Raw genomic sequence first — 19,978 nt, 5'->3', positions numbered from 1 at the left:
TTACGCGTTTTAGACCGTATATACTCCGAATCACTAAAAAATTGGGGATTATAAGCCGAGCTCCGATTTCGGATCTCACCTTGTAAATCGGACCTCGGGTTGTACAGAGTTTATCAAAAAGCGAGCTCAGCTTCTATTACAGTATAGGATATATGAAGTTTCAATTATTAGGCCAATAAATTAGTGTTAAAAGTTTTTTTTTAATTTGAAGCTTTACTGTGAATAATTGGTTCAGTTTATTTTATTCAAAGTACTGTCCATCGAGAACCGTTACTTTTTCCCACCTCTCAGGAAATTTATAGATTCCATCTCCAAAGAGCCATGTATCTTTCGAGGGTATCCACAATTATTGTCCATTTATTGGTCCATTTTTTGGTACCTTAATAAGAAGAGGTGAAGATCCACTTAGACAGGCGGAACAAGTAGTAAGCAGAAGAAGCCAGGTCCCGAAAATATGATGTGTGGGGGAACCATATCCGCTTTAGTTTTCGAATTATGTTTTCACCGGTTTTGCAGCATGTGGTCGAGCGTTAACATGCTGAAAAATCATATTGTTGTATTACATGCTTGTATTCTGGACTTATTTGGCGCAGTGCTTGGTTCAAATGCATCAACTGTGGTTGATAGCGACTCACATGTTGAAATCGATCAACCACGGTTGCTATATACTTCACACAGCATTCGATGACCTTCAGTAAAAAATTAACACTTTCCACAAATGCGATTTACGCGGTATATATTCATATATTTTCAACGCAGTGAAAATTTATTTTGTAAATGCCCAGATACAGTTAAAACTGAAGCCTGTAAGTGAGGCTTCTGCATGAGGTAGGTTACAAATGTACCCGACACGACATAATACATAGTAGCAACGTTTGTTTTAAATTTGTTAAAATTAATGTATAGGTCAACAACCATAAGATAAAAGTGAAAGTATGCGTTTTATTAGGATTTAAGGCGATTTGAGACCTTTCTAGCTCACAAACAAATTCGAGATTTAAGTTCCGAGCAGTTGAAATATACAAAGGGTCCCTTATTGGGTAACTTCTGTCCTTCGAACATCTTTTCAATGTGCTAGTTTCAGAAAAGTTCTTTCTTGGTCTCATTATCTACTTTCTTTCAGGTTTACTTCAACTAGTTCAAATATAATTTTGCTCGTATGGGTAAAAATCATAAAAGATATGAGGGCAAATTGAAAAATAATATACCATGATTTTAGGAAATAAATAAAATACAGCTATTTTAAATGAACCGTATATTACGTGGAATCATCTAGCTTACTTTGAATAGTGGCCTGATAGAAGTGTAAGTGCTCTAATTATCTAGAGCAAAAAAATGACCTCCTTCCATAAATAATAAAAAGAAGCAAATAAATCAGAAAACTTCAATGGAAAAACAGGAAACAAATATCAGTGGAAATAAAATTAAGAAATTTTATCATTGTAGAAATAAAGCAAATGATATTTATTTAAAACAACATTGGCCACATTGAAGACAGCTTACTCAGAGGAGTATAGAATTCAGATCCTTAACTCAATGGCCTAAGCTATAAAATCATTAAAACTAGATTGAATATCTAGCTATGATTTGATATTTTATGTGGGTAATGGCCATGAACAATGATATTCAGAAGAGTTTGTGAAATGAAATTTGGCAGACGAATAACAGTCGAAGCGTGCAAAAATAAATTGTTTATAACGACACGCAAAAATAAATTGTTTACACGGTATAGACAGGTAGGTGTTGTATTACCAATATCTTTACAGTTACTCGAGGCTTTTGTTAATGTAATTTAGTAGTCCTTCTGGTAAAACTAACGCAGTCTAAGCTACAAGATCATTAAAGCTAGATTGAAGACCTAGCTATGATCTGATATTTTATCTGGGAAATGGCCGAGAACAATAATATTCAGAAGAGTTTGTGAAATGAAATTTGGCAAACGAATAACAGGGGACGCTTGCAAAAATAAATTGTTTATAACGACACGCAAAAATAAACAGAACACAAAACAAACACAAACAAAACACGCACAATTAAAATCTGTCCAGACAGGATAAAGACCATGTACATTTCTTTGACAGTTTCCTTCAGGATTCAGGTATCAGCGCTAATGTACTATTTTTATATATCTATATCATGTACAGTTTTTCCAACAAGTTGGGATTTAACTTAAGAATATTTTAAACCTTAGAAATAATACCCTTAGTATGGTATTTAGGAAGCAATTATCATTACCATATTAAAACTTGTCTGTTATTTATTTATTTATAAATGATTGAGAAACTTTTCTAAATATCCAGTGAATGATAATGAAAATACCATGCTTGCACAGCCTGCTCCAGCTCATTTACATTTCTAGCAATATTACATATAACAACATCGTTCATGTAAAAGTTTTATCCCAGTATTACGCTGGTAATTAATGTTGCCGACTAGACGGTCTCATTTATCAAACACGTAAACGTTATATCAATTTCATCGAATTATGTGAAAAACAAAAGGCCGTGCGAAATCGCCTAATTGCGTGAGTGGAATAACGTTTTTTTACGTGAAAACCATTTTAAAGTGGACTTTTCTCTGTAAATAGTTTCGATGGAATGGGCCGTGATCCGCATTAGCCGTTGCTTTGACCTCAATCACTTTCCAGGCACGTAATTGTAATTTTGGTGGCTTTTTTCTAATTTCTTGTTCTTGACATATTTTGATCCAGATATTCTTGACAATTTTTTTAATAAACAATATCTTCTTGCTTGCTTCCAGGAATGTAATTATAATTTTATTTCATATTTTAGAACTATTGTTGGTATGTTTTAATTCTAAGTTTTGTTGTAGTATTTTCAGAATAACATATAGCCTAATAAAAAATCTACTTAAAAAAAAACTACTGTGATTTTAGGTACCATTTGCTCAGAACAGTATCTTCTACCCCCGCAATGAAGGTTGTTTTCTTTATATATAAAAATATATAGTAATGAGCTTATATTGCTTCTATTGCCATTAGGTTTTCTTTCAGAGGTCAAAACTGTTGTCTGGATCGAAAATGGACCGCCACCAAACCAACATCGTGCTTATGACTCGGTATCGTCATATTGTCAGAATGAAAAATATATTGATTATTATATGTTGTAGCAGTCTCTGCAGTCTTAATAGATGTATATAGCTCATAAGGTGGTGTTTCATTTTAAGTGTTTGTTGGCAAATGTGGCAAGTGTTGTTTTAAATATTTGTTTGAATTAAATTATGAACTGATTTCCAGTATTGCTACTCCGTGGACCCACGAAATTTTTTTTCTCAAAGGAAATTATTTTAGTAGAATAAAATCGTATATTCATTCATATGCAAAGAAAAAGTGGATTAGGTAGTAAAAGTACTTCGGACATATCATAAGACTGTTCTCCTTTTAATGCGTTGTTTTAATAAGCATTTAAAATATGGTGTAAAAAATAACACAGGTTCTCGTTAGGCCACCAGTAGTTCTAGTTTCTTCAATAGTCGGTATGATATATGTGGGGCATAGGTGAACTGACGGAAGAAAACTGCCTCAGTCTGCAAAGCATTCGAAATTTAACCAACACGTTTAATTTATGAATAAATGAAATCTGGATATTTTCAAGTAAAAGGAACACTCTCTAATGTCAGATCACTGGAGTCTATACCAAGGTACCGGAGAGTAATTACTGTTTCTTTCGAGAAAAAGAACATAATTTTCAAGAAAATGGAAAAATGTATTTAAAAGTATTCGCGATTTGATTCTATACATTGTGTCTATTTTTCAGGCAATTAATGGATGGCACTCCAAAGAAAATGTTTGCCCATTGAGTAAAACTATTCAGCGAGCCATTTTCTTCGAGGTTGGCGAAGAACTCCTTTGCAATCGCGTGTACCATTGATGCGAGCAGTTGTTAGTCCGACGGCGCAAGTTCTGCAGAGTATAGCGAGTGCAATAATATGTCCGTATAGAAGTGCTTTCAGCGCTTAGTTGGCCGGCTTTTGTTTTGTGAGACAGAGCTTTATCGTGCTGCAAAATCACTTTATCGTATCATCGGCCCCATTATGGAAGTTTTTCGATCAATGCATGGTTCAAACTGATCAAACCGATTGTTCACAGCGATCACAATTAAATTTTTCACCAAATTCCACCAGTAAAACAACACGCCGCTCTGGTGCCACCAAATAGAGAGCGATCAAAACGATTTAGCCTTAGGGTCAAACGGCCGGCTTTGTCGTGTGATAACCATTATTTTAAGCTTGGCCTTTTCAGAATTTGTGTACTTCTCACCACGTAAATGGCTTCCGATAAAATATTTGAAGCAGCGTTTCACAGATAATTTTTTGATTTTTTATTTTCCGGTATTTCAATTGATATGGCATCCATATTCCCATCTTTTTGTTTTCTCCAACCTTTATTTTCGAGCTGCGTCTTGATCTAGTAACTCTTGCAGTTTCGCATCTTCAAATTATTTCTGTCTACCAGGACATTCCTTGTCTTACACATAAAAATCATCACTTTTGAATTTTCGAAACCACGTCTCATATGTTTTTGAGGTTAGATCATGCTTAGCGTAAATTTTTACCAGCAAACGATGGCTCTCATCAGCTTTTTTCTTTTGAATAAATAATAAGAGTAATGCACGTCCTCAGGCACCAAACTTGACGTTATCACAAAGGTATAAATATATTTATAAATCTTGATACTAGAGATATTACTTTCGCAAAATATAACATATAGTCAATTCAAAATAGCAGTGAGCCAAAAATAATTTATTGGTTAGAGTTGCTTAATTATATATACATTGAGCTTTTTTCCATACTACTATCGGTAGGGTTCTAAACGCATTTTTATATTTAGTGGTTTCCCCCGAAGGCCTAATCCACTTAATTTACAATTGTATATCTGAGTAACGTATTTTACTTTCATTAGAGAGCATATTTATATTTTACGCTTAGTTTTTGCTTCTTTCGACGCAATGTATCCTTGTAAAGTCATTATGATGTTACTATATTTCTCTTTAGTTTGTCCTGTTACTATCTGTATACATGTTTCTTGATAAAACTACATTTAATCACTGCATTCTCCTTAATGTACTTGCCATGTCTGCAAAACAGTTAGTGTTATTTCTCTACTCATATATGTTTACCAAACGTTCATGTATATTCTGAACAGTTACACACATATCTGTGCACATAAATATTTTACACTCTACAATAACATTTCCTAGTTTCCTACTAGTTTCCGCTTTCATCACACTGTCTTAGAAATTAGCAGCATTGAATCATATCATATTCAGACATTTTTTTAAATAGTACTATTTACTTAAAAGCATCACCCGGAAGTTCCATTAGACCTCTTCGATAGTTTTTAGACTTCCAGTTTGCTTTAAAATAACTGTATTAAATTATGTTTGTATTGTAAAACTACTAACTGTCTTTCTACAGTTTCTACATTCAATCTCTGACAGAGCTAGCATCAACTTGATCTTGTTCATATTTTTCATTTATTGAAATATTTCAGTAACCGTGTTCATATTAATATTCAGTGCAGCTGCAACACGCTAAAATATTTTCAATAAGAAGTGCAGAAAATTAATATTAAATAGTAAAAAATGCTTACCTCTCTAACGAATTTTAAATTAAATACCTGCTAAACTTTAAAATAACGTTTTTTGATTTATAACCTCTTATCACTATTGCTTTGAACAATTTTGCATACGATAGGTTGCATACATAGATTAAATGTAGTTCTATCTAGATGTATACAAGTATTAACAGAATAAACGAAAGAGAAATAGAGTGATCTCGAAATGCCTTTACATGGAAACGACGGCGTAAAAGGTAAATGTTCTCTCTAATGAAATTAAAATATATTACTTGAATATACAGTTGTTAATTAGGTGGCTTCCATTGGTTACAACTACAAACGCGCCTACAACTGTAATTCATAAGTGCTATGGAAAAAAGTTCAATGTAAATATAATCAAACTCAGCAGTAACCTACAAACTATTATAACTATGCACTTAATTGTACTTTGAAGTTGTTCGATAAAATATGCATCATATTTGCTCTAATTTTAAAATAAATTATAATTGGTAACATTATTTTTGCATAATAATTTTATTTAGATTAGAATTTTGTTGTTTGTCAAAGCCATTCTGAACTAAAACTCAAAGTTGATACAGCAAAATTGCGATGTTTTGACATCAAAAATTTAGATAACGTCTGTATAAAATATCTTTGCATATACCATAAATGATATCTTAATCTTTAGAACGCTTTATCAAAAATTTTAATTATTTACTTTATAGACCTTAGATTTGAAAAGTCAATGGTTAATTTAATGATTATGAATACATTCCTTTAATTAAGTTATGTTCGTTATTATTCTAATATACAAGCTCAAGTCAAAAAATTATTCCAAAATTATTTCATTTACATTCTTTCATCAATTATTCACCAATCAATAAGTTAATAAAAGTTAATATAACGTCCTTTTAAATATATGACTCTAATAAATATTATGTGTAATATATTTCTGATTTTATATTGAAAGTATTGTCAAAACAGGTTTTAATAACATATGATTTTTAAATTATTTTCCCTACTATATAATTAGAGATACTATACTACTATATAATAGTCGATTTTCGATCAATGGGCGATATTTACTAATAAACAATATCTTTATACCATTAGTTATCAACGATTGTCTTGACTCTGAGATGAAACTCCCGAAACAAATCACTTACGAACTATGTATATACCATTTAAACCCCGCGCCGTTACTTATTTACAAGCGCTCGCATAAATGTTTCACCTCTACGCGGGCCTCATCGCCATCAAAACCCTCAGAAACAAAGAAAGGGACGCGCTCGGATGCCGAGCCCAACGAAAAAACCATAACTCTTTCCAGTTTCAATTTTCCCTTCTCCAGCCTTATATACATCACGGGCGGCGTCGAAGCCGAACGGAGAAAAAAATCCTTTCCGTATCCGGACGCGTGTTTCTCCTTTTTTCCTTCTTGTTTCGCCTTTTTTCAATTATTTACCTGTAGTTTGTATTCGGCTGGCGCTCGCCGCTCGTCCGTTTAACCGAACGTTTTAATAGTGGCGCCTCTATAAATCACCATTAAGACCCCTCTAATTCATTAATTAAATACGCGGTTCTGAGCGGGCGCGAAAGAAAATTTAGGGGATTTAAAGTTGTAACTCTTTCGTGCGGGAGGAATTATTGCCACCGGAGTCGGAAGGAAAAACGCCACAGGTCTGTAGCGTTTTATTTTACAACGTTCTGGATGAATCATAAAGGACTTAATTGCTCCCCGAACAATTTACATCCATTCTTCGCTTTATTTATCATTAAGTCGTCCTTATTCTCTTTTTTAACTTTCAAAAAGATATCAAACGAATGAATCTCTAACAGCTAGCACCCATCACTTTTTTACTAACTAGGTATTGTCTGACATGGGCTCCGAAATATAGTTTCCGATATTAAGATCACCAACTAATTAGTAACCAACGTTGCGTCTTCAAAAACTGAGGTTTAATGAGATGTATTAAATGAGAGTAAATTGTACAGCCTTAAATCATCTCTGCAAAGGCACCGGCCGTTGAGGAGCGTACAGCCAAAGAGGTTATGAAAGCGAAGAACTATCAAGGAAGGATAATAACCAGGCTGCGATCTTGACGGTGCAGGACTCTCGAACAATCTATCACACGTGGGAATCATGAATCTCGTCAAAATATTTAATTCCTGCTTTAATCTCAAGTATTTTCGAGTATTTTCGAGTCAAAAATAAAGAAAGCACAGAAGAAATCCCTTGCAGTTTTTAGACAAGTTTGTAATATACGAAAAAATCAAATTATTTTTTTCTTCAAAATAAATATATTTTGCCACAGAGGACATTTTTTTTCAGTTAACAACACTTCTTCCGTATAAATAATGCGTTTATAGTTTATACCGCAGGTCTTATATTTTATATTTTAGACTATTTATATACACTTTGCTCTCTCAGGCTTCATACAAAAGTAAGTCGTTGGTGTTCGATTAAGAGGAAGATTTGTAAGGAATATGCCTGGATTTTTTAAGGTTTCATGTGCGAATGTAACCACGGCGACGACAACATACATAAACTATTGTTAACTGAGAGAGATTGACGAATATAATAAAATATTTAAAAAAAAATTGAACCGACTTCAAAACATAAATAAGGAACACACAAAAATTAAAAAATAATCGTAGTTAGATTTTTAACACAATAAAAAACATTTTAATATAAAATATGGACATAATAATCATTGTAATAACTAAATAAAAATAAACAAAAACCTTATATAACCTATCTACTACACTTATTTTATATTCTAATATATACACACAATTTACGTTATTACCTACCCAAACCTATTTATTTATTTACAATATTATGAACTACTACCAACAGATCATTTTGAAGTTGGTGCCGAACCCAAACAGTCACATTAATTTAGATTTGTCTTGTGGGTAACTTAATTTTTTATAAATGCCACAAAATTACATTACTATTTTTGTATAATTTTAATTGTTAAAATAGTATTGCATTTAGATAAATAGGTTTGGATAGGAATTAAGGTAAATTGTGTATATATAGTTGAATATAAAACAAATGTAGGTTAAATAAGGTTTTTGTATATATTTATTTAATTATTACAACGATTATTATGTACATATTTTATTTTTAAATCTTTTCTATTGTGTTAAAAATATCTACGTTTGATTGTTTTTAAAATTTTTGTGCGTTACTTATTTATCTTTTGAAGTCAGTTCAATTTTTTTATTAAAAATATTTTACCTTTCTCTTCTTAATGTTAGATAGTTACTCAATAAATTACGCAGTTACTTTATTTAATAAAATAAAAAAACAGGAATAAAAGGAACAAGGATTGAAATTAGGCAGTGCTCCAGGCCCGCGGGTCCGCCAAATAGTCTAGTTGATTTGACAAATGTTCTACTTAAGCAACAACAAAAAGTTATTGTCCCCGTCGCGAATCGAACCCGCAACCTGCGTTTGGGAGCTAAACGCTTTAACCATTAAACCATAAAAATTATACACAAATATCTGATTATAATAGATAAAAATATGTGAAAACATTGTACGTGCCTTTGAAATTTAAGCATTTCCCTCGAATATATACAGTACTTAAACAAAACAGGGAAAATAGACGAAATTATAAATTATTAACAATAAAATTAATATTGCAAAACATCGTAAAGCATATTAACATATTAAACTATATAGTGATTATTCTAAGATATGTATCTCGATAGCATTTTATAAATAATAAATATATTTTTTCAATATATGATTCTAAATTGTTAGAAATAAATTACCTAATTAATATACAATCTAAAGAGAAATATCAATTTCACAAATGTTCTATTCATATATTCTCTGTTTTAATATACTAACTTGTATTACTTTATTCATAACTCCATATTTATGTTAATAAAAATAATTTTATATAACATAGAAGTAAAGGAAGATTCATGTATACTTAAAATAAATTTACTTATGATACTTTGTTATAATATTCAGTGGTGTGGTAAATCAAACTTATCAAAACATTGTTGATTATAGAAACTCATTGGAAATAAAAATTAATGAAATGCCATTTCTAGAAGGTTAATGAGTGTTAGCTCTTGCGATAGTTTGCACATATTTTAAGGTGTTTTAATTATATAGACATTTATTATTTTAATTAATTTTATATATCAAATATTTCTGATCTTATGTTATATTGAAAATACTGTGAAAACCAGTTTTGGTAACATATTATATGAACATAATTAACTTAACAAATTGTGGTCGAATTTCTACCAGAGGTCGCAAGTGATCGCATTATCCGCATTATTTTGCATGTTCCCTCTATAATTAACTTGATGAGAAACGATGCATTTTGACCGCAATAAGTGATTGTTAATATACAAGTAAGTGAAGTTGAAATCTCTGTTCTAGGTTCTCTGGTATCGGGACACAATGCAACTGGACACCACCGAGACTCGGATAATGGAATCACGCGGATCCAGACATACGCTCGTTATCCGTAAAGTGCACCGGACCGACTTCGGAAATTACACTTGCGTCGCCGACAATCAGCTCGGAAAAACGAGAAAGAGCATCCAATTAACCGGTAAGATTTATGGAGGCGATGGCTCGCCATTTTCCCCTCGCCGCCCTCCCTCATTCCCGCCGCTTTTCCGCCCCTCCCTCGCTCGTTTCCCGGTCGCCGGGGTCCAGAATGAAATCTACGGCTTATGTACCGTCTCGAAATGGATTTAATAAAAATCACTCTTTGAAATTACGGCTTTTGTGATTCTTCGGTTCTTTTTCTGCTAGCACTCCAATTGATTTTTGGAGATATACTTCATTCTAAACAAGGTTGAATTATTACATCTTTCGGGATTTTTCTCTTGGGAAAAGGCTAAGATTACTCTTGGAAAATAGATTATTTCATAGTATTGGTAATATTGATAAGAATGTCGACCTCGGTCCTGGAATTATTCTTAGGAGCCATTTAATTACTTTGTGTATGTTAACAGGGAAAAAATGTATTGCCGAATCGGTCATAAATGAAATAAATAAAAGGAATATTAAATAATATAAGTTAGCCTTATAACTTTTTTAATATTAAAAATAATTTTAATAATTTGAACCTATTCCTATTTATTTGAAAGTCATGAATAGTATTCCTGAATAGGGTATATTAGGACAGAGAATAAATAAATCGACTCGTTAGCCATTTGCATATAAAACTAAATGCAAAAAAATATTGATTAGTAATATTTTTGGATTCTTGGAGGCCATTACATAAATATGGCACAAGGCTGCAGGTCAATCTAAAAAATCTTCTTTTTATCCGCATTTTCAGTTGCCGAAATTTTACGTAGACATAGTTTAATATAAAATATGATTATGAATACATTGAACTATATCCAATATATGTACGAGCTCCACAAGACAGTATAGAGGGCCCAGTATTGTATATCCTGTTTAGTGTTAGATAAAACAGCAATCTTAGCATCTCATGAGTAACCAATGATAACATCAAGGAAACTTCAAACACACATTATTAAAATATAGCTGTGACTGAAAACTTGAAGTATGAAAGCTAATTAAGCACAATCTTTCCATTCAAATATTACCTTGGTCAGATTAATATGACCTCTGATGAATATTAATAATTACTAATTTCTTCAAGCTACGAATACTATATATCTTTTTGATATACGAATACAACGGAAATTAGTGAGTCTGTTTTCAAAAACTGAAAGGATTACTGTTTCTGTTATTGTAAATAAAAAGTTATAAAATCTAAATAAATTTAATAGTTATTCGTTCTTTACTCCAAAATATATATAGGAGATGGTCAATATAATATGACGCAGCTAATATATAGATAATATATATTCATTAACAAGATGTTGAGCCGCTATTTACTTTTAAAATAGTTATATTTTTTGCGTAATTGATTCGCAGGTTGTTTGGATAGTTTTCGTGTATTATCCCATTCTTGTATCAAAATATCCAGAAATTAGTTCAGTCATATTGGATGTAGAAATCTAGTCCTCAGTTTCTGCTATAAAACTCCCCATGATGAGCAAGTATGTTGAGATTTAACGATTCCTTGGCCACTTGCCTGTTTTTGGCTATATCTGTAATGATAGCATCAAACATGATGAGACTTCAAACACATATACACAATATAATACAGCTGTTGCTGAATACTTGAGGTATCAAGGATAATGAAACACAATCTACCCATGCTACTTTTACTTTACGCAAAAGAACATATCTACTTGGGAATGTTAATAATTGTTAATCTTCAAGAAGAATATGCTAGATATATTGACCTCCAACTAATTTAGTCCAACGTCTATCTTGGAAGAAGCACATAATTGCCAATCGAACACAACTTGGACCTAAACTAAACCCAATATATAGACATATCAGCCGCAGAGAGAAATTACCATTTGATACTAAGATATACAAGCTATTGTCACATCGCACACAAATCAATATTTAAACTGATTTGGTCCTACGAAATCCAATTATTGGGTATTTATAGCAAATCCAATAGAGATGTCCAATAGAGATCCAATACATATCTATAACATTCAGTGGCATCAAATATATTTCAAAGTGTTAGTGCCAAGTATTTTGTATTAAAAAGTGCCATACCATCCAAATGAACTTGCCAAACAGCTAAATACGACATAATATAGCACATCGTGAAATTGGTAGTGAAGTGCGTAGATAAGATCTGATTAATTGAACAATATTTAAGGGAAAATTTACTAATGTTGGATCGGGTTATGTGAGACTACCTCGAAGCTTACCAATACACTAAACCGAAACCGGTTGCTACTGCTCCGGCATTAAATTTGGAGAGATGGCACCCGCTAACCAGGCAGCCGTTATGGGGCACGAGGACCAGACAGGAACGAGGCCCAAAACAGATAACTTGAGTTAACACACGATTGGATGCTATCGTAAGGGGGCAAAGTTATGACTGCAGCGGCAGATGTGGCCGTTTCAGCCTAGAAAAGTGGTGGTTACCGATGACGCGGTGCTAACCTCGCAGCATGTCGACCAGCTCATTTTCAGAAGAACTTGAGCTGAATTGTTATTTGTGGAAGGAAAGTGATATGAAGTGCTTGATGTTTAGGCTGTCAGTTTCCCTGTGAATTTGATTATTGCGGTCCCACTGGGCGATTGGAGGGTAATAAGACAATTGAAATATTGATTCCAAAGCTATAAAGTTTTATACCATTATTCATAAACAGATTCTTGATTAACACTTTTACTCACTAACATTTATATCATTAATACATTTTACAGACAACAAAACTACACTTTCTCGCCAACAATTTTGTTATGCATACAATTATCGAATAAAGCTATTTCCCTTAATCCTAATTCATAAATTGATGCCTGATTCCAACTGGAAGGTAACGATAAGAAAAAAGCTTGAATAACTTATCGTGGAAACGTTCAGTGATAGACAAGTTCGAACCTCTCAGCTGTCTGATGACATACACATCTAATAGCATATGTCTTTTACAATCGTATTGACATACTTCATGAGAACTTCCATGATTTTTGTGAAAATACTAAGGGAACGGTTTCAGAGATACTTACCAGATACTTAGAGATTATACCAGGGTTGATGGCATACTAACATTATAGATGATTAATGTTGGTCACTACAAGGGATACGCAAAGTTTGTTTGTTATTTGTTATATTTTAAATAATTTATATAAGTTTTAAAAACTGGGATGTATTCTGACTGCGCTTGTCACTTAATTTATGCTTGGAACCACAGTCCTCAGAAGTAGGTCTAAAGAGAGGCGACTGATCAACTTATAGATAAGAGGCACTCAGCCCGATTACTGGTGTGGCTGAGTTGATTTTTATTGTCGTATTTTGCGTTCATACCTAATGATAATTACAATTTCAAATAAGCAGAGAATTAAATTCACAATTATGCCTCAGTAGGATTGAAAGGGCTACTATCGCTATAAGATGAGCCACAGTGTTTTGATATTATTCCTATCTATATTTTATATTATTTAATATTATTTTAAGTGAATATTGGAATTAATTAAGAAAAGCTGTGATTTTTTTAATATAAATGTGTTTTTGGGATATATATAGTAGTTGTTATACTGAAAGAAAATTGTGGATTAGTAACTGAAAAAAGCTAAGAACAGCATCTGAATACATAAGAATGGCCAAAATTAATAACAAGTTTTTTATGGGTTTTTGTAGTAGCAAAATAATATTTCTTTTGTCCAAAATCTACTATTTTAGCAGTTATAATATATAACATGTAATTCAAAAATAATAATTTCTTGAAAAGACTTTTTATTTATTTAAATGCTTTCAGAGATTGTTCGGTATGAGCTACATTAATTGACTTTATAATTGAGAAAAAATCATTTCAAACCTGTAATAAGGTCATATTGGAAACATTTTTCCACGTAATTCGATCTACTATTAATTAGATTCATATTTGAATTTCATGGTAGCTATGTAAATAATTATTTTGTGTAGAGCTTTTTCATTACTCTGGCTGTTTAAACAGACCATTTTAAAGACTATTCAAATATTTTGACTCTTCAACGTCACACCGACCTTTTTTTAATATAACTTACATAGTTTATACTTGATTTACTTGATTAAATAAGAGTGTCTAATTCAATTACGTTTTCAGTTCGGATATGGAGAAAATTGATGATGGCATGAACTTCTTTATAGAGAAAATTGATGATGGCATGAACTTCTTTATATTGTGTTTGCAAGCATACTTGAAAACATCTATTCATTCTTAGTTAAATTAGTACCTAAATCATTGAAAAAATAAGATTGTCTTATTGTTTGTTGGTGATTTTTGACTATTTCCTAAATTGTATAAGATAATTTGCTTTAAACTTTTGATTAAAAATAGTATAAGTATAGCAAGCGTTTTCAATATTTCCCCAAATATAATACTTCAAGAATAAGCTGAGGATGTTTAAACTACTTACAATTTGTAATTCCTGCGATATGAAATCAAAATCAAATGAGTTTAAAAACATTAGAGGATTTATGTTTTAATCATTTCACTAAAAAAAATTAGGACAGTTTAACATTTATCTGTTATTTAAGCTGAAAATAACACACATCCATTAGTGGGCAAAATAATATGAAAATTTTTGAACATTTGCATTTAAAATAGCTGTTTTGTTGTGGGCTAAATTCATAGATGGTCTGAATAGTTTTGATCGGAATGATATTCTATTCTTATATGAAAGCATCCGCAATTGCTTTATTGACATTGGAGATTATTATTAACATTTTGCAAGAACCCATGTTCCATTTTGAATTCATGAACTGAAATAACAAAATTGTCAACGCCAAATCATTTTAATATATGCTTTTGAAAATCATATAATTTTAAAAGCAATAACTGGTTGAACTGTTAAAGTTCCATCAGACCTCTTCGCGGATTATTTTTATACGTGGTATTTAAATCCCAAATTCCCTAATAACCAAGCTGCACATGTCTAAGTTTTTTATAGATACTTTCGAGATTAATAGTTTTCTCTGAAAATTAAATTATATTTATATAAAAAAAATCGACTCACTGTTTTTATAAATTTGGTAAATTTCATCTCGAGGTAACATCAAATTAATCTTGATTAGTCTTCCGCTTCGTAGGTGGATAGCGAAGCGCTATAATGTTTACCGGGTTATGATCTATAATTGTTATCACCAATGTTTTGAAGAACTTCGTAGACATTTAACAAATAGACAAATTTTATAAGCTAATTCGGTTACATGTTCGGGTGCATTAGACAGGATTGTATTTATTTTTAAGTAGAATAAAACAAGAAGAATCAATACTGTGTAATTTTAAAACGAATTAAATCACTTTTTGTTCTCTACCCTTACACAGGCTTTAACGGACCGATAACAGGCGTGAAATTAAACAGTCCCAATATTAATTCCATCTTTTTTATATAAGACATGGTCTGAAAAGTTCCGGGCGTAACACAGAAAAGGCGTTTTCTTTGTTCAAAATTGGCTTTCTTCATCAACGTAATCTCCTTCAAAGCCATACAATCATTCCGGTGCCGATGTAACACTTCAATACCACTTTTGTAGAGGGGTTAATATTTTGCCTCATTGTGGGCCTCAGTTTCAGCGAGAACCTCTTCATTCGAGCGAAATTTCTTACCGGTGAGCATTTTTTTAAGGTCTGTGAACAGCCAATAGTTACAGGGAGCCAAATTTGGCGAATACGGTGGATATGGAGTTTCACTTTTCGATCATTCAAAATGATTTTGTCGATTTTTTTGATGTTTTCTGGTGTTATCATCTAGTCCACTGCGTTCTGCTTTGTCGGTGTCTCTGCGACCACGTTTCAAGGCAGCAAACCAATGTTTTGTTATTCTTTCTGAAAAAGCGTCCTTATAACACCTTTTTAGCCATTGCTTCGCTAGAGTGGTATTTTTTACATCAAAAAGCAATGTAAAATTAAAATTGGAAATGGTTTTTAATCCATTGTTTTGAAAATAATAAAAGTAGTGTCACTCTTGGCATAATTACTAACAAACATATGAGTAGCATATTATGAAATTTTAACAGCTTTCTTTTGGAAGGTTGGTACTAACTAAAAAAGCGATGAGTGTAATAAAACTAGCGCCATCTCTATGTTAAGCACTAGACTTTAAAGCCCATGTGTTAATCAACAGAATACATCAGCTTCTTGCCAATAGCCAATTGCTTCATTATTTTAAGCATAATTAATTTTATTAGAAGTATCCTGATTTTATCGGTGTTGGAAAGAATATGTTCAATTCCACTTTTGAACGGGCCATTTTACATGGAGCGCGCAAACAAATAACCAACTGGTTTCTAATCAGTCGCCGCTCGTCCGAATGCACATAATGCCGAAACAAATAGTCGTGCTTAACATTGTCTCGGCAAACTTGGTAATTAACTGCTTCGAGCGTCGCGATTTAATTGACTCCGTGACCTTCCCGTAATTCAGCTCGCGCCGAATAAACCCCATCGTTTCCAGTTGCTGCGTCGTAACTTAACATCTTTTCGCTTGTGGAAAAATGCTCTTTTCGTGAAGCAACACGCTTCAGATGGCTTCAATATTGATAGGAACATCGACAAGCGATTTCTATATTGGAAAATAATGTTTATTTGGTTACTAAGAAGTTCATGTAGAAAACGCATTTTGATTTCCGGAGAAATGCAAGAAATGCGGAATAAGAAATAGAAAAATTTATTCAGAAGGAATACTACTGTTAAAGAATGAAATTGTATATAATAGAAAATCAATAGTAACAGTAAACACTCCAAGATAAGACGATATAATTAGTAATATAGAAAGGTTTTATGATTATCTAACGCAAATAATTTGTGAAGCAGAAGTAGACAAGGAAGAGCGAAGGGTATATATAATATATTAATTACCGAAAAATGCTAGATGTGAAAAATAACAACGCCAGAAAGGTGTGGTCTAAGTTATTTTGTACATACGTCATCTAAATTTGTGACGTCAAGACGTCGCAGTGTTGCCATATCAACATTCAGGTTTAATTCAGTTTGACTTTAATATAAAATAAAATTTTAACCTAAAGAAAAATGCTGTAATCAAATATAATTTATTTTAACATTATAGTAAATCTAATTCATATATTATTGATGGTCATAAAACTACAATTAAGTATACAGTTATAATAGTTTGCAGGTTAGGGTTGTGTCTGAAATATATTTACATTGAACTCTTGTCCATACCGCCTATAAGTTAGAGTTCTAGGCGCATTTGTAGTTGAATTTCCTGGAGGCCTAATTCATCAATTAATAATTGTATATCTAAGTAATATATTTTATTTTCATTAGAGAGCATATTTACCTTTTACGCTTAGTTCTTGTGTTCTACGGTATGGTGTTTCCTTGTAGAGACATTTTGATATCACTGAATTTCTCTTTCGTTTGTTCTGTTAATAACTGCATACATCTTTCTTGATAAAACTATATTTAATCACTGCATGCTCTTTAACCCATTTTCCATATCTGCAAAACAGTAACTATTCTCTCTCTGCTGATACATTTTAACCAAAAGCTAATGTATATTTTGAACAATTATACGCATATCTGTGCCCATAAATCTTTTACACTCTACAATAATATTTCTTACGGTCATCATATATTAATTATATACTCACGTTTATTTGTTTCTACTCTGATCACCCTATATATCATAGTCAGAAAGCTTCATTAAATTGAATAACTAAGCTATTAATTTCTAATCTATTTAAAATTTGTTCACAATTCCATCATTTGTCAATTTCTTCTTCAATGTGTCTGATCGTGTTTATCCAAACTGAATGTGTTATTAACATATTTTGAGATATATCAGTATGACCATGTCCATACTAATATTTAGTACGCTTGCAACACGCTAAAACCTTTTCAATAAAAATCGCAGTAAATTTAATATGAATTAAATATTATACTTAACTAACTGATAATAAATATTAACAGTAATATGCTTACCTCTCTGATGAATATGTTCAAATTAAGTGGTTAGAAATGCAATATGTTCCGTCTGGCTTCAGAATTTTCAGTCAGAGTAATAATAAACAGCGAATTGAAATATATTAAAACAAGCAAAGCATTAAAATAACATTTTCCGGTTTATAACCTCGTATCATTATTGTTTTGAAGAATTTTGCACATGTGTGACAACTGGACAACTTTTTCAAGTTAGTTCGGTGACACGTTCGTGATACTTATTAGACAGCATTTTCTCAGCATCTCTTTTTAACTAGAATAAAATGACACGGAATATATTGTCTGAATATAAAACGAATTTATAAATTGCGACAGGTAATACATTAAACATCTCGATTACACATGTACAAAATAATTTTGGATAGACTATATTTTATTTTTGTCTCCGGTAACATAATAGTAATAAATACATTATTTGACCGTAAGAAATCACCTCGCACTACAAGGAATCTTAAATGCGGAAATAACAGATAATTCTTCTTTTACTATAAAGAGGAAAGAGGAGAGAGATTGTGGACTTAAAAGCAAAAATAGTGTAGTGCTAATAATAAAACTAGACAATAAATTAATGAAATAAACAGAGGTAGAGTTTGAATCTATAAATGCCTATATGGTAAGCTACACATTTAAATTACAAGGGGATTACATTTAAATTGCAAAATTATTAACCTAAATTAATACGACAAAGAGATGATACAATATGCGGGTAAACTGAACAATTTGCATATTGAATGCAGCGAAATTGACATGTGTTGCTTTCAAAAGAACATCTAACCAAAAGTAGAAAGCATGATGTTTAGAAGAAATAAAGGAAAAAAATAGGACTAAAGAACAGCACCTATAATTATAAGGGAATTATATTGATGTTTTGCATAATCATGAAGACATGTGATCGAATTATAGAACTTCATCTAAAATCGATAGTAGATAGATCACTAACAGAAACGCATAACGTATTATGAATTGGAAAAAATGTAGAATACCACATATTTATCAAATAGTGGTATAAGCTAAACAGTGGAAAATGTTATAATTATGCAGATATACCTAACTTTGCTGGCCAGATTAGATCTGTTACATTAGAACGAAGGGTAAATTATGAAACAACATAAAATTATATATCATCTTTAAATCAAAAACCTTCAAAACTCACGGAGGAGTATAGCAGAACTTTAAGCCGAACCTGGTTTATAATAATAATAGATAAATAAGCCAATCGAAATTATTAAATAAACTAAACTGCACATAGATTGCACATATGATATAAAATCATGGAAAAATAAAAATTTCGGTGGAAACTTTTACAGCTAATCTTATGTTAATAACCAATCAACTAAAGATTATGAAATGTTCACATCAGAAAGAAAACATACACAGAACAAAAGAAAATAATGGTGTTCTTGAAAATATGTCAATTGATGATATATTTTTTTTATAACATCTTTATTAGATACGCTTAGGACAATCTTAATTATTATTATTATTACAATTAATTTATTACTACTTTTCCTATGTGCTTGGATTAATTAACAAGCAAGACGAGTGCGAGAAAATACATCAGTATGTATTCCTCAATTATAAAATTATAATTATTTATTAATTATTAACTTATAGCTATAGTTTACACTAATAATACACACTAAATGTTCACACAAGTTCGTATGGTTTTGTTCGTTTCAATCTCCTGACATCCTACGCGCTGTCCAGCAGTTGTATTGCTTCCACGTTAGTATGATTTAGTAATCTTCTTTCATGTTTCAAGGCGAAATCCTGCACAACTTCGCAAATGTATTTGATTTCCAGGTCATCGTGCAGTTTTTCATTAGTTACATAGCGATAGGCATTGGTAATCAATCGAAGAACCTTGTTT

General features: G+C 31.7%; 1 protein-coding gene across 1 annotated transcript in view; it reads left to right on the top strand.

The window, feature by feature from the left end:
* The window catches only part of LOC143199104 (limbic system-associated membrane protein), a 565,114-nt gene that overhangs the window by 287,671 nt on the left and 257,465 nt on the right, over positions 1-19,978 (top strand). Inside the window, exon 6 of the mRNA XM_076408852.1 lies at positions 9,990-10,164. Coding sequence (XP_076264967.1) covers positions 9,990-10,164 — 175 coding nt within the window. The remainder of the gene's footprint in view (positions 1-9,989; positions 10,165-19,978) is intronic.

This window comes from Rhynchophorus ferrugineus, unplaced genomic scaffold, assembly GCF_030347505.1.
Source record: "Rhynchophorus ferrugineus isolate W39M unplaced genomic scaffold, kcgeb_rfMv2 rfM6, whole genome shotgun sequence".
NCBI classification, from domain to species: domain Eukaryota; kingdom Metazoa; phylum Arthropoda; class Insecta; order Coleoptera; family Curculionidae; genus Rhynchophorus; species Rhynchophorus ferrugineus.
The sequence above is the reverse complement of the archived record's forward strand: the minus strand, read 5'-3'. Positions and strand labels throughout refer to the sequence as shown.